Source organism: Pan troglodytes, chromosome 4 (genome assembly GCF_028858775.2).
Source record: "Pan troglodytes isolate AG18354 chromosome 4, NHGRI_mPanTro3-v2.0_pri, whole genome shotgun sequence".
In the NCBI taxonomy this organism is placed as follows: Eukaryota; Metazoa; Chordata; class Mammalia; order Primates; family Hominidae; genus Pan; species Pan troglodytes.
The window spans coordinates 152,081,815-152,097,434 of NC_072402.2; the positions used below are offsets into that span (position 1 = coordinate 152,081,815).

Genomic DNA, 15,620 nt, shown 5'->3' on the forward strand with positions numbered 1-15,620 from the left:
CTGTTCTGAAAACCTGCCATGTTTTATGGACCTCTGCCTCACCCTTTCTGGGATTTTTTTTTTTTTTTTTTTTTTTGCCTCTTCTGGGATTATTCCTAATTTACTTGGATATTCTGCAATTTCTTAGTTAATGGAATTAATAACAATCTAAGTCGGAAGTGGCAAATAGGGCCAGGAATGGTGGCCGAGATGGGAGGATCTCTTGAGCCTAGGAGTTTGAGACCAGCCTGGACAACACAACACGACCCCATCTCATTAAAAAAACAAAAAAAAAAAAAAAAGAAGGAAAGAGAGAGAGAGAGAGAAGGAGTGGGGAGGGAGAGAGGGAGGGGGAAAGGGAGAGAGAGAGAGAAGGAGTGGGGAGGGAGAGAGGGAGGGGGAAAGGGAGAGAGAGAGAGAGAGAGAGAGAGAGAGAGACAGCAAATAGGTTTCTACTCCCTGCCAGGCCAACTCTGATCCATTGGTAGGGGCTGCCCCAGGTGGGTGTTGATATGCATTCTGAGGCTGCTTCCAAGCTTATCAGCAAAGAGTAGTCAGTGGGGGAGGGATCTTTTTGTGTTTCACTCACCGCCATATCCCAAGTACCTAAAGCCTGGTCCAACACAGAAAACGCACTATGAGACCAATTTTTATGAGTCATAATTTTTATTATTGTATTAAATCTTTTCTAAAATTATATTTATATAAATATCTTATAAATATTCTAAAAATATGTAAAATGTATAAAAGTCTAGTAGTTCTGATATAACACTGTCAGCCATAATTCTGGTTATCATTTTAAAATACTACATATAATAAAATAACTAAATTCAAGACCAGCCTGGCCAACATTGTGAAACCCCATCTTTACTAAAAATACAAAAATTAGCCAGGCGTGGTGGTACATGCCTGTAATTCCAGCTACTCAGGAGGTGGAGACAGGAGAATTGCTTGAAGCTGGGAGGCAGAGGTTGCAGTGAGCCGAGATTGTGCCACTGCACTCTAATCTGGGCGACAAAGCGAGACTCCATGTCAAAAAAAAAAAAAAAATCAAAAACCTTTATCAAATTTTAACTGGGATTATTCTATTTTTCTCACTTATTTAGAATTATTATTCTAAATTCTTATAAAGGCATTTACAATAAATTCTAGTCCAACATTGCTTTTCATAAAAAAGACTCCAATAAATATAAGTATAAAAAATAATACAATTAGAAGTATACAAATATATATTCCAATTTTATTAAATATCATATTTTTTCCAATCTACAACAGACTTTATTACTATGAAGTCTGTATTACTGTATAGAATCTATAATATCCTCATAATAATCCTATTAAAATATTGTATTAAATACAAAAAAAGACACCATCAAAAACCCCCTGCATCCTACTAATGAGAACTAAATTCAGTCCAAAACATATTTTCCAAGAAAAGGCTAAAAAACGCACTAGGTCTGATACAACTACAACTAAAAATTACCAACCTTCCTAAACAAGAGCCCTTCTAACTACAGATGGCAATCAACATTAATTCTTATCAACACAACCAAACAATTTATGACCAAAAACTTTGTGAGACAAAGTGGCAAATGTAAGAGGCCATGTTTGCCCATTTCCCTTTGCTGGGAGAATTTCACAAAGCCCCTGACTCCGGGACACTGTGCAGCTCTCTGGAAAAATGTTTTAAAGGCAAAACAGGATAGAACGCATGGCCCCCCATGTCTCTCGCCTGAGTCACTACATTCCATCAAAGATAAATGACCCTAGTCCTCGCCTTTCTCTACTCATAACACCCGACAAGATTAGTGACTATGTTTCTGTAATCTATAACCAGATGTACTCTAACACCCAAACCTTGATGTAATTTTACACATACTAAATCTTCACCACCTATGTATAAACTAAAATACTACGTTGGAGGAGTCAGAGAACCTTTCTAAAAGCCTCCTCCCAGGCTAGAGGCCTTGGTCTATAATCCTCAATAAGACTTCTAAATAAAACTAACTTTAATTCTTTAAAAGCTTCATTTTTTTTTCTTTAGTTGACAGCAGTTAACAAATATTGGCTGAATACTCCAAGTAAGTGTGTCCCTGGCCAGAATCAGCCTCCAAGCTCCTAACTGGCTCCTTGCTCTAGAAGACCCCCTTCAGAACCCCCTCCATGGAGAACAGTGAATGGAGAAGGATTTGCACAAAGGAATTTCTAAACCAGCCCAAAATGATTTCATTCTATGTGTTTCAAAGACCCATCTACTGATGCTCATCAGGCAATTATGGCAGAACAAATGGCATTTTTCTCCACAGTTATTTACAATAGACTTGGTAATGAAGCCATATTGGAAGTATCTCATCCGGGAGGGGGAAGGAGGCTGGCTTACATTTCCATTTGATCCAATTATGTCCGTCACTCTCCAGAGGAAATGAGACAGTGTAATGAGGAGGCTCCTGAGGTCCGGAAGGGAGACTTTTCTCCCTGGGCTTTCTCTCTCCTGGCTTGGAAAAGGAGAGTTCCTGGAGCCAGCAACAGCCCATCTGCCAGTGCACTGTCTCCCAGGACCCTGTGGAAAGACTGCCTGCAGGGCTGAGGGGAACAGGTGAGCCCATTCATCCCTGGCAGCGCCCTGCTGGAATGCAGGTGTTCTCTTTCAGCCAGAGCTGGCATTTACGAAGGACCGAATTCCCTCTGATTCATCTCTGCTAAGATCCCTTTTCTTGGTGACAGAGAGAAGCCCGGTCTGAAAGGCATGAGTGTATTTTCAGAAATTAAGATCAATCAACACGTACCTTCAGGGCTGAGGGCTGATTCCAGACCGGATTCTCTATCCTGATGAGAAAATCCCCAAAAAGTATTCCAACAGCTCTGAAATTTCTAGAAAAGTCATTGACTTTCACTTTCCCTTTCCCTTTCCCTCCCTCCTTCTCTGTCTGTCTCTCTCAGCAGAGCAAAGTTCTCACATGGAAGTCAGAATCTTCCCAGTTCTAGTGGTTGGACAAGTCTTTAACTCCATAGCCTAGCCTCCAGCTAGGTTCATGAGCTGGCCCTACTGCTCTCTCCTTTCCCCTTTTCCTCTTATCCCATTGCATTAGTCTGGATTCTTGCTTACAGATAACCAAAACCCTAGTCAATCTGATTTAAGCAAAAACCAGAATTGATAGGCTCACATAACTGAAATTCCAGGGTAGACCCTAAGGCTGGGCTGGATGCAGGGACTCAGTCATCTCACTCGGGCTAGGTCTCTCTCAATGCCTAGTCCCTATTTCATCTGAGTTGGCTTCCCTCTCAGGTGGGTTTTTTCTCATGGAGATCCTCAGCAGCCCATGGAAGGCGGGTCTGTTTTTTCCATCATCTTGTACAAGTCCCCAGGTTGAGTCTCATTGGCCTGCTGGCCCCATGCCCATCCCTGAACAATACTGCAATTGGTCACCTGCAGTCACATGCCCTGTGACTGCAGGAAGGTGGGGATGGGCTAGTTACCCAAAGGAAAGTCCAGGTGCTGTGCCCAGAAGGAGAATGGATGTGGGGCAGAGCAAACCATAGATGTCTTACCCAGCCAGACAAGACTGCATGTAAGACCCAGGCTTATGGGCCAGCCCCTCTCTGCAGGCCCACACTGTACACTCCTGAAATGCCATTCCTTAGTCTGGCCAACCCTCATTCATCCTTCCAATCTCAGCTTATATAGATGGCTCCCCATGCTGCCTGGGAACCACCCCACATTGCACTCCCATCTCTGCATGCTCCCGGAGGCAGGGAGGAGGTTTTGTCCACCTCTATATCCCCAGTCTCTGGCCCACATCAGTGTTTTCAGTAAGTGTTAGTGTGTTAGTGGCATCACTTCCAACTGATATACCTCCTTGGTACTACCCTTCCCAGACTTAGGAGGCCATCTTTGGACAATGGTGTATGGTGGGAAAGTGCTCAGCAAGGAGGCTCTCCTTCCATCCTAGGACCCTGGGCCAGTTGTTTCACCTCCAGTCCTCATACCCCAGACTGTGCTGATATGGTTTTCCTTCCTACTCCACAAGATAGGATCAAATGAGATGCTGTGTGGAAAGTCCTCTGACATACACAGATATGAGGGGTTGTTTGGATTAGGGGTGGAGGCAGCAGGATGGGCAGAAAGGAAACTGCACAGTGTCCCCAGGAGGCCATGGTTAGGATATCTCCAACTATGAGATACAGGAGACAGAAAGTATCCAACCAGGACAATGTGACCAAACTAAAGTGAGAAAAATGTAGGCTTTGGGGCAGTGTAAGTGGGTATATCTTCTGTGAATAGCAATTTGGCAAAATCCATTACATTTCAGAGCAAGCACATTCTTTGACCTGAAATTCCATGCCCAGGAGTTTATATAAGAGAGACAGTGATGAGCAAATATTTATTTGCTGAAGTGTTACTTACCATAGCAGAAGATTGAAAATGACCCAAATGCACGTCCTTTGGGGATAAGTTAGAGCATATCTAAACAAGAAAATATTACGTAAAATAAATTGGAGGTCTCCACACACACACAAAAAAAAACAAAAACCATTTTTTTCAGACAGGATCTCACACTGTTGCCCAGGCTGGAGGGCAGTGACGTGATCAGAGCTCACTGCAGCTTCAACACCCCAGGGCTCAAGCAGTTGTCCCACTTCAGCCTCCCAAATAGCTGGGACTACAGGTCTACACCACCACTCCCAGCTAATTTTTTAATATTTTGTAATGACAGGGTCTCCATATGTTGCCCAGGCTGGTCTCAAACTCCTGGCCTCAAGCAGTCTTCCTGCCTCGGGCTCCCAAAATGCTGGCATTACAGGTATGAGCCACTGCACCCAGCCCATCTCACTTCTGAAAATGACTCACAGTGCCATGAACCCTTCATCCCTAGTGGCCTTTGGGGGTGGGAGGGCTTCAAAGTACAGCCGTCTCTTTCTACCTAATGTGTGTCTGTAACATTGAACTTGTTCATCATAAGTACGTATTACTTCTGTAACCAGGAAGAGTTACAAGAAGAAGGGGCCAGGCACAGTGGCTCATGCCTGTAATTCTCACATTTTGGGAGGTCAAGGCAGGAGTATTGCTTGAGCCCAAAAGTTCAAGACCAGCTTTGGGCAACACAGTGAGACCTCATCTCTAAAAAAAAATTCTTTTAATTAGCTGGGCATGGTGGTGTGCTGCGTGCCTGTAGTCCCAGCTACTTGGAAGGCTGAGGTAGGAGGATTCCTTTAGCCTGGAGGTCAAGGCTGCAATAAGCCATGTTCATGACACTGCACTCCAGCCTGGGTGATAGAGTGAGAACTTGTCTCAAAGGAAAGAAAAAAAAAAAAGAAGAAAATGTTGGGTTCTCAGCACTTCCAGCCCACCCCCATCCATATACATTCCAGCACATTGTTTGGGCCATTTGCAAGCTCTGAGATGAGATTCTGCACAAGTCAGCAGTGCAGAGACTCCCAGGGAAGGCCTGAGGCCTCCAAGAGCAACTCTGCAGGGTCTGCTCCAAGAGGCAGAGGTGGGCCCCACCGTCCTTGGCAAAATAGAGATTGGTCTGAGGGTTCCATGAGGCAGGCTTGCAGGAGCAAGGGAGTGATAGAAAGCCATGTGAGGGGACGAGAGGGAGGACACCCTCCCCTGCAGAAGTCAGGAAGGTCTTTGAGCTTGTTCTGAGAGGAAAACCCATTCTCTGGGTAGAGGAATGAAGACTCAGAGGAGACTGGGGTTCGCTTTGTGTGATACTGATATGGTTACTGAAAGGCTAGCCCAGTCCCAGGCTACGTGAACAGACTTAAAAAAAAAAAAAAAAAAAAAACTCTGATTTTTTTTATTTTCCCATAAAACTCAGTGTTATCAAGAAGACTAAGTGAAACAGGACGTGTGAAAAGAAGGCAGGACACACCCAGAAGCTGAGCAAGGGTGATATTGCAACCTGGCCCAGAGCGGTTAGGTGACTGGGCAGGGTCCCTCCGCCGGAAGGTGGCAGTGCCAAGGCTAAATCCCAGATGCCCTGGCTCCAAGCCCAGTGCTCATCTCATTCCGCCTGGTGGTAGGAGTAGAGAAAAGGTGTATCCAGTCTAAAGAGAGGCCCGTGTTCCAGGAAGAGCCCAGAGGTCAGGACCAGCCCTGAGAGGGGTTAAGTTGCCACACAGGACGGAGAAATGATTGCCAAAGGCCAGCCCAAGCACCAGAAGGATATCCAGGGCCACTATCAGGCAACTATATGGCAATGCATTTCCCCATCCTTTTCCCTGCCCCTACCAGCACCCTCTGCCTCGGACAGCTGCAGCATGGCTGCCAGGAACCTGGTCCTCATTTCTTCCTTTCCCTGTGTTATCCAAGGATGATGGAAATATGCTCTGATACATGCAGCATTTTCGTCCTGGGGCCACATATGCCCAGCCTTTGCAAGAGCCGTCTGCTAGAAACAGGGAAGGCATTCTGCTCATGACTCTCGGCAAGTCATTTGAAATTCCATGAGTGTCCCTGCCTGTGGAGCCTGCTTCTCCCACCACTCCTCCAAGGAGACGGCTCAAAGGCCCGAGGGTCGCCTGTGTGTATGTTACTCCCTAACCAGCACACACCTACCTCATGGTGCCTTGTCTCTTTCATCCCTAAAAGTGGTAATAAAATAACTTCTTCAAAAGTTTGTTGTAAGAACTAAATGGGATGATACATATATTTGGCCTAGAGCTAACCAAAGAGGAGGCACTCAATAAGTGGCAGCTGTTCTGATCATAACCCTCAGGTAAGGAGGCAGAACAGCACAGTATTACACAGATGGGCTTCAGCATCAAACTGCCTGGGTTCTAGTGCAAATTCAATGAGCTAGCTGCTGTGTGACTTTGGGAAAGTGACTTAACCTCTCCTCTTTATATTATTTAGGGGATAGAATAATCTTTACTTCATAGTGCAGTCGTGAGCATGATGTGAGCCAAAATATATTAAAAGCTTAGCTCAGTGCCTGGAACATAATAAATGTTCGCTAAATGATAGCTGTTAATGTCAGCATGGTTGTGGTTGTTGTGATCGGGCTGTGGTTGCAGGAAGACAAGAGTGGAAAGAGGCTGGCAAGACAGGTCTAAAGGCCTTGGCTCTAGGCCCTGTTCTGGAACAAACTCTCTGTGAGATCTTGGACTCATCTGCCCTTTCTCCTGAACTTTTATTTCGCCATCTACAGAGGGGCACCAATCATCCCAAATTCACAGGGCTGTTAGGAAATATAGTGTGAACTGGCAGGCACAGTCACCTGAGACGCTGTCACCATTCCAGTACGTGGTGGCTCTCAAGGTGTGAACCCTGGACGAGCAGCATTAGCATCACCGGGGAACTTATTAGAAATGCAAATTATCAGGCTCCACCCCAGGCTGCTGAGTCAGAGGCTGCCGTGGAGCCCAGCCAGCTGTGTTTCAACATGCCGTGCAGGTGCTTCCGATGAGGCCCAAGGTTGAAAATCGCAGCTGTAATGAATAGGTGGGAGGTTGTGCAGAGAGGATGCTCAGGCGTGGGTGTGGAAGGACAGAGTAAATGGGCAGGTTGGTCGGCAGGTTGGCCAACAAGTTCCAATACCTTCACCCGGCTTTCAAGGCTCTATATCTTTGGTCCACCCTTGGCAGTTCGTTTCTGTTCCATTTTTTCCAGCATGGTTTTTAGAACAAACCTGACCAATGACCAGATCATGTATGAATGAATGAATGAATGAATAAATGAATTAGATAATTAATGTTTGTTTGGGGTTTCAACAGTCACAGAAAGAAAAATTCACAAGCCCCTGGGGCAGAAAAGTGAATGCATTGCAGCCAGTTGTCAGCAGCATCCACATAGGGAGTCCAGCGGGTATGGAGAGGGTAGGAGGTGATAGATGGGAGCAGGTGGCAGAGGGCCTGATTGCAAGCCAAGGGTGACCCCTTTGTTCTGCAGACAATACAAGTGCTGTTAGGGATCTCTGAGGAAGACCATGATAGGGTGGGTCCAGACCTTAGGAAAACACAGTCTCTGTGGAACTCTCAGATCTGCCTAGTTCTGACCCAGGTTCCATTTTGGGTTCTGCCATTTATGCACTGGGCAACCCTGGGGAAAGTGTTAAGTAAACCTCGGTTTCCTCTTGTGTAAAGGGTGTGATCGTGCCTCCCTCGCTGGGTTGCTGTGAGATTGCTGTATTTCCAAATCTGAGTCAAAACCTAATGTAAAGTAACCATCTCGCCCTTGTTGGGGAAGTAACTAACTATAAACACTTAAGGATATTGTTGAAATAGTCCTATGTTTAATTTATTAATTTAGATGCACATATGCTTAAAACTGTATCATATAAAAATACTAGGCTGGGCGCGGTGGCTCACACCTGTAATTCCAGCATTTGGGGAGGCCAAGGAGGGTGGATCACTGGAGGTCAGGAGTTCGAGACCAGCCTGGCCAACATGGGGAAAACCTGTCTCTACTAAAAATACAAAAATCAGCTGGGCATGGTGGTGGGCACCTGTAATCCCAGCTACTCGGGAGGCTGAGGCAGGAGAATCACTTGAACCTGGGAGCCGGAGGTTGCAGTGAACCGAGATTGTGCCATTGTACTCCATCCTGGGCAACAGAGCAAGACTCCGTCTCAAAAAAAAAATACAGCTTAAATTTAGAAGTAAATTTAAAACTAAAGTTGTTCTTTTCTACTTTTTTTTTTTTTTTTTACCAGCTGCATCCAGTAAACATCCAAAACCAGCATGACTGAGGTTGTCCTTTCACGGTGGTGATACTTCTTGAAACAATATCTTGTTGAAAACAAACCAATACATTCAAAATAATATGAGTTTCTTTTCAGCCGGGAATTGTGTAGCATTCATGCAACGCCCTCCACCAGTAGCGATGGGCCACGTGCCCACAGGACACCATATGGATAGCTCACGGTGTCCTCTGAGCTTCTACATTACCTCATTTTAGCCTCACCACAACCCTAAGGAGGTAGGCACAGTAATTTTTCCCATTTTGCAGAGGAGGAAACTGAGGCTTTCAGACTTATAAAACTTGCTTAACAGCCTGCTTGGGACCTCAGTTCTAATTCCAGAACCAAGCTCCTAACCGCTACCCTATGTGCCTCCCAAGCACACAGTGAATGCTGAATGATTGGTGGCAATTATTAGTATAGTCTTTCCCCCAAATGCAACTGATTAGGGTTTGAACTTCATAGGGGTCCTCAGCTGAGATGCCAACGGCAAAAGCCGTGGCCAGCTGCCAGTCTTTTCCTTATCTCTGGGCAGGTCGGGTGCCGTGCCATTCCTGGCTAGCTTCCAGGCAGCCATTTCCTCAACAGAGAGAAGCTCTGCCCCAGCCCCTGCCCTCTTGGGTTCCCCTCCATGGACGATCCCTTCCACTGCGCTCTCTTTCTGGGTCCCATTGTGTTTTCCCAATGCACATCACCACTCGTTTCTTTCCCCCTCAGTTTAGGAGATAAGAGCGGGTAATTGTCTTTTATAGGCACTGTAATGAAGCCTATCATCACACAAAAGAAGTTTGCTAATAAAATAAATCAAAGCAGCAATGAAAATGAATGGGGAACAGGCTTTCACAATTAGATTTGTACTTGTCTAGAGGCATGGTGCTTCTATGAGAAGACTGCCACAGGGGCAGTGAAAGGGGCCTGGAAACAAGCTGGCAGGGTATGTTTGGGAACTCCTGTGCTGGGAACTCCTGCGGTGGAGCAGCAAGGGACCCAGAGCAGACAGCTGCATCCCCCTACAGGGGTGGGAGTTGAAGGGACAGAGCAGGGAGAAAGCTGACAGCAACACAAGGAGAGGAACTGCAAAATGTCATCTCAGTGGCCTGTATTTGTCTGCATCTCGAACAAGATGGGTTCCTGGTCAAAGATGATCCAGCTGCTGCCATCCCTGGAGCTCCCCTTCTCTTTGTCCCCAGCTGGACTCTGCTCCTGCCTCTTGGGTGAGAGGACAGTGCTCTTGGGTGGCCAGGCCCCAAATGGTATACAGGGACCCTGCCCCACCCCACCTGCCCCATCAGAGTATGTCTGGGCTGGGGATGGAGATAGCAGGAAGTAGTGGGGGACAAAGGACCTTTTAGGAGCCAGGTGGAAGAGCAGCCCTTCTACAGCCCCTGAACTAATCAAGACATGAAGCCCAATCCCCACGACCACATGGAGCAGTTCCAACTGAAAAGAGCACTTTTGCACAGAATCTGGGTTGCAGATGTCCCCATTCCTGCCCCCTGTTCCACAAATGAGAGAATATGGTAGCAAGATTCATAATAATATCATTCTCTTGGTCACTTGAAGGTTTTGCCACCAAGTTAGTTAAGAAAAAATACTTCCTCTCTTTGCACTTCAGTCTCTCCATTTGGGAAATCAGGCCATAGGGTGAAAAAACTTGATGTTGTTTGGCAGAGGGCAGGCGCTCTGTAATTTCAGGGTGGTGGTGTTTCTCGTCCTTCTGCAAGTAGAAATGACTAACATTCATCCGGTTCTCTAAGAGCCAGGTACCAAGCTAAGAGCTTTTCACACACTGTCTTGTGCCATCTCAACAGCCATCATCATCCCCACATCACAGTTGAGGAGAGTGAGGCTCTCAGGTTCAATGACCTGCAGGAGGTCACATAGCAGGCATTTGTGGTATGAGGATTGGTATGAGGGGAATCAGGCTGCAGTGTCTGCAGTGCCTGTCTGGGTCTTGGATGGTCACTACCTCTGCTGTGAAGAAAGGGAGGAGCCTAAAGATACAAAGGACAGGGCCTGGAATCTGTGGCCAGCACCACCCCGCTAGCCTGTCCTTGGAAGGAGAGTCCCCTCCTGTCTTGGCATCCTGTCTCTCCGTGGCAGAGTTGAGAGTTGTTTGTCACAAGAGGGAGGTGAGCAAGCCAGGAGCATGACGGCGATGCTCTCTCTGGCCTCCTACATCTGTTCCACTTCACCCCAGACAAACCCAGCCAGGATCCAGCCCGAAAGAGATGGCAATGGTGCCTTCTGCCCGAGAAACGAGGAAACCTCGGGCTCCCTGCTCATGACTTATATTGTTGCTAGGATTACTGGAAGCAAAAAAGACAGTTCATCCCTGGAGCCAGTGACTGAAGAATGGATGACAAAATGAGGTCATCTTTCTCTCTAGTCAAGTCCCTATGCTCAAGACTTTGAATCAGTCTTGATTCACCTCCTCCTTCATGACCGAGTGCCTCTTACGGGCAGAGCACTGTGCTAGGCACTGGGGGTCCAATGGCAAATACAACAGATGAGACTCCTGCCAACACTGGCCCTGAGTCTGGCAGGGCACAGAGGGGTTGGTAAGGACTCTTAATGTTAAAAGTGACAGAAAGGCTGGGTGCAATGGCTCATGCCTGTATTCCTAGCACTTTGGGAGGTCAAGGTGGGAGGATTGCTTGAGCCCGGGAGTTCAAGACCAGTGTGGGCAACACAGGGAGACCCCCATGTCTACAAAAAAAAAAATAGCCAGGTATGGTGGCACACACCTGTGGCCCCAGCTACTTGGGAGGCTGAGGCAGGAGGGTCACTTAAGCCCATGAGGTCAAGGCTTCAGTAAGCAGTGATTGTGATACTGTTCTCTAGCCTGTGTGACAGAGGGAGACCCTGTCTTGAAAAGAAATAAATATAAAAGTGACAAAATCATCTTAAACTAGCCGTAGCCGAGAAAAGCCATGGTGGGGGCGGGGGTGAGGGGCTGTCTTCAACAGGCCTGCTTCCAGGTGCTCAAACAGGTGTCTCTTTCCCTCTCTTGGGACTGCCCTGCTGGGTGCTCGCTGCATTCACGGACAGGCCCTCCCTTACTGTGTGGTGCAGAGGTGATCACTGGCAGCTGCAGTGTGTTGTCCACTTTGCTCTTCCCCCCAGAGAAAGTGTGTGGCCATCACATCAAGCACCAGCATGTGTGGCGACCATTAAATATATACCCCATTACCCTGCCCTACACCAGCTCCAGAGCCCAGGAGGTTGGGTGCTCCAGCTGGCCATCCTGGGTCACAGGCCCCAGGTGGAGCAGTTGGGAGGACAGTCCCCAATAGGGAGAAGGTGCACTGGACAGGCAAAAACAACAGATGCCCATTGCAGGGAGATTAGACCAGGGACATAATCCTGTGAATAATTAATATTTCACTTCTGGTAAAAGGCAATGAAGCAAGATGCTGTGTGTAGGTATAAAAGGGTGAGAAGCCCCTGAGGAGGTGGCTCTTAAGGGGACCTGAAGGATGAGTAGGAGGTAGCCACGCAGAGGGGGGAGTCTGTGAGGGGAGTCAATGGGTGTGGTGAGCAAGAAGTGAGTGGAATGAGGTGAGGGTGGAGGGCTGCACGGGGCTCTTGGTCAGGCCAGAGGACATTCTGAAGTGATGGGCGTGGCCTGCACTGGGATGCTCTCAAAGGACCCAGGAGTGAAGCAGCTTCATCTGAACAGATGTCTGTCTTCCTGAGGGTAGTTCACATTCAGAGTCGGCCACCAGGGCATCCTGTGCTGGGCAGGGAAGCCATGGAGTAAACCCACTGACCAAACCCTCCAGACATCCCAGGAATCTGAGGGCATCCTGGATGCCTCAAGCCTCCCGACATATCAGGGTCACCCTGGTCCCTCAGGAACCTTCAGGCTGATGGCCAGCATGATTGGGGCCAAAGAAACCAGAGGTCACAGCAAAGAGAAGGATTTGGAAATTTATCATCCACCTGCATAAAGTTAGGTGCCTCTGCCAAGCAGAGCTGGACACAGAGCCTCATTAGCTAATGCGAGTTTAATATGAAGACAAGGAAGCTGGATGCCGACCTGATCAACTGCCTGGGAGACGTTCAGAAATAGAGCAGGGTAAGGTGTCCCACCTGCTCAGGGCCACTGCACCACCTGAAAGGCAGAGGGCAGCCCAGCAGCGACCTGGGCAATACCCGCCAGGCAAAAGCATCACTTCCACATCAATCACTTTGTATAAAGGAAGAGTTATTGTTATGGGATGCTGGCGCCTGATCAATATCTCCTGCTTTGAAAAGAAACTTCTTGGTTTGGCCTTGACATTAATCTACCATCAGGAGCCCATTATCTCGAGACCAATGTTCTGTTCTATTGACTGGCTGGATTTTTTTTTCTCCCCCAAGATCAGAATATAATTGCATTTCTCCAGGCAGCACTTCCACTAATTGCAGCCCTGTGCACATCCCCTCTCGGGAGGGCCAGAGTACATCAGGGCTGGGGATGGAGACAGCAGGAAGTAGTGGGGGACAAAGGACCTTTTAGGAGCCAGGTGGAAGAGCAAGCCCTTCTAGAGCCCCTGAATTAATCAAGACGTGAAGCCCAATCCCCACGACCTCATCGAGCAGTTCCAACTGAAAAGAGCACTTTTGCACAGAATCTGGTTTGCAGATGTCCCCATTCCTGCCCCCCATTCCACAAATGAGAGACTATGGTAGTGAGATTCATAATAATGTCCTGAATCCAGCTGTGTCCCCCCATCGCCTCAGCACCCCTCACCCAGGGTCAGGACGGCCTCATATCAGGACGACTGCAAGAGCCTCCTGGGCCTACTCTCCCCCAGGCCTGCCCCATCAGGCTGTTCTCCACCCCACAGGCAGAGTCATCTTTGTAAGATGTAAGTGGATTGTGTGTCTCCCTCACTGAAGACCTTCTGTGAAGACTCCTTGTTCTGCCCCGAGAGGCCCCTGCGGGAGCCCTGCCCGCCTCTCTGGCCTCCCATCCTGTCCCTCTTCCCCTTTCTCCCTCTGCTCCTGCCCTGGCTTTCTTTTTGATTATGCCAAGCTTGGCCCTGCCCTGGTGCCTTTGCACTTGCTCTTCTCCCACCTGTTCCCTTGCCTTTACTTTCACCTTCTTGGTTCCACCTCAAACATCCCTTCTGAAGTGAGGCTTTCCCTGACTGGGGAGCATAAAGTAGCATCTCTCACATCCCATACACCCCCACAATGAATCTATGCAATGGCCCTGCTCTGCCATCGCCACCTGAAACCATCTCCCATGTTAGTTACCTATGCCAGGAAAAATTACCCCCAGAATCCATCTTAACACAATACACAGTTATGATGACAGCGCTTCCCTAGGCCAGGGATTTGGGAGTGGCTTGGTTTGATAGCGCCACCTTGGGTCTCGCATAGGAGAATAGTCAGGCCATGAGCCAGGGCCGCAGTCATGTGCAGGCTTGACTGTGACCACCACCTCTGCTTCTCGGTGGCTCACTGACCTGGCTGGCAAATTAGTGCTGTGGGCAGGAGGCCTCAGCTCTCACCGCATGGACCTCTCCACAGCATGGCTGGGGTGTCCTCAAACATGGCAGCTGGCTCCTCCAAAGCCAGCGGTCCCACAGAGAAAGGTGGAAGCCATGGCATCTTTATGACCGTCATTTCTGCAGTATCCTGTGGGTTACACAGGTCAGTCCTCATGTGACTCACTGGGAGGCATCTACACAGGGGCACAAATACGAGGAGGCAGGGATTGTGAGGCCACTTCGGAGGCTGGGGCCTCGGCTGACTGATTCACTGCTGTGTCCTGAGTATGCACCAGATCTTGTGCTAAACGCTTTTACACACAATATCTCATCTTCCGGTCCTGCCTCCTCTATTTCTTTACAGGAAACTGAGTCTCAGAGAAGTTAAGTACCTTAATCAAAGTCATAAAGTGGGTAAGTGGCTGAGCCAGGATTCAAACCCAGGCCTGCCAAGGAGGGTCTGTGTGGGCCAAAGTCATCAAGTGGGTAAGTGGCTGAGCCAGGATTCAAACCCAGGCCTCCCAAGGAGGGTCTGTGTAGGCTGGGCCCCTCAGTGGGTATGAGTCAGTATTGGCTGTACATGTTCACATTCCCAAGTTGCTATCAGACCAGTGGGCAAACTCAGGAGTTCTCTGTGATGTCAAATACTCCTCCCTGGGAGAGGGAGGCAAAGAGAACCATCAGATCCCACACTGCAGCAAGACCCAGCTGCACAGCCTAGCAAGCCAGACTCAGAGAAGGCAGGGCAGGGAGGCTGACGGAACTGCTCAGGGAGACCCAGCGAGAGGCTCATAGATCCAGGAGGAAAATAAATATGTGACAGTAAATCTATGGAACCTGTGTGCTACCTTGACTACTTATGCTGTGGCTGATGTCACTTTGTGATCACCATGGTCTTTCCCACTGATCCCCCGATGCCACCCTAGAATTCTCAACACAGCACTCCATAGTGGATTAGAGCTCAGACTCTGAAGTCAGCTAAAATAGGGTTTAAATTTTGGCTCCACCACTTACTCTGTGACCTTAGTCACATTTCTTAGCTTCTCTGAGCCTCCATTTCAGCATCTGTAAAATGTTACTACCTACTTTATAGGTTTTCTGATGGGGCTTAAGTGTGGTTGTGCATGTGACCATCTTAGCATAGTGTGTGGCAATGGTAAGCACTCAGTGCTGTCAGCTGTTTTTACCGCTGTTATTATATTACTGTGTTTTCCCATGTCATTAGGTCTGTGATCCAGGCTTCAGCAGACAATCCAGGCTGATGCTTTTGCTGAGTGCACTAAGGGATGCTGGCCTGGCGGGATGGTGAACTGGAAGCAGAAACGTCATCCTCTCTCTTCCTTCTTGCCATGCAGGTGTGGATGTGTGGGGGCCGCATGGAGGACATCCCCTGCTCCAGGGTGGGCCATATCTACAGGAAGTATGTGCCCTACAAGGTCCCGGCCGGAGTCAGCCTGGCCCGGGTAAGGTG

General features: G+C 48.2%; 1 protein-coding gene and 1 long non-coding RNA gene across 4 annotated transcripts in view; one reads left to right on the forward strand and one right to left on the reverse strand.

Annotated features, from left to right (window-relative positions):
* GALNT10 (polypeptide N-acetylgalactosaminyltransferase 10) overlaps positions 1–15,620 on the forward strand; it is a 326,091-nt gene that overhangs the window by 293,720 nt on the left and 16,751 nt on the right. For all 3 annotated transcript variants that reach the window (XM_063811602.1, XM_063811603.1, XM_016954094.4), the window contains one exon: positions 15,505–15,612. In XM_063811602.1, the coding sequence (XP_063667672.1) occupies positions 15,505–15,612 (108 nt within the window). The remainder of the gene's footprint in view (positions 1–15,504; positions 15,613–15,620) is intronic.
* LOC134810120 (uncharacterized) overlaps positions 1,200–15,620 on the reverse strand; it is a 56,071-nt gene continuing 41,650 nt past the window's right edge. Inside the window, exon 3 of the long non-coding RNA XR_010157382.1 lies at positions 1,200–4,444. This is a non-coding gene — a long non-coding RNA (uncharacterized LOC134810120). The remainder of the gene's footprint in view (positions 4,445–15,620) is intronic.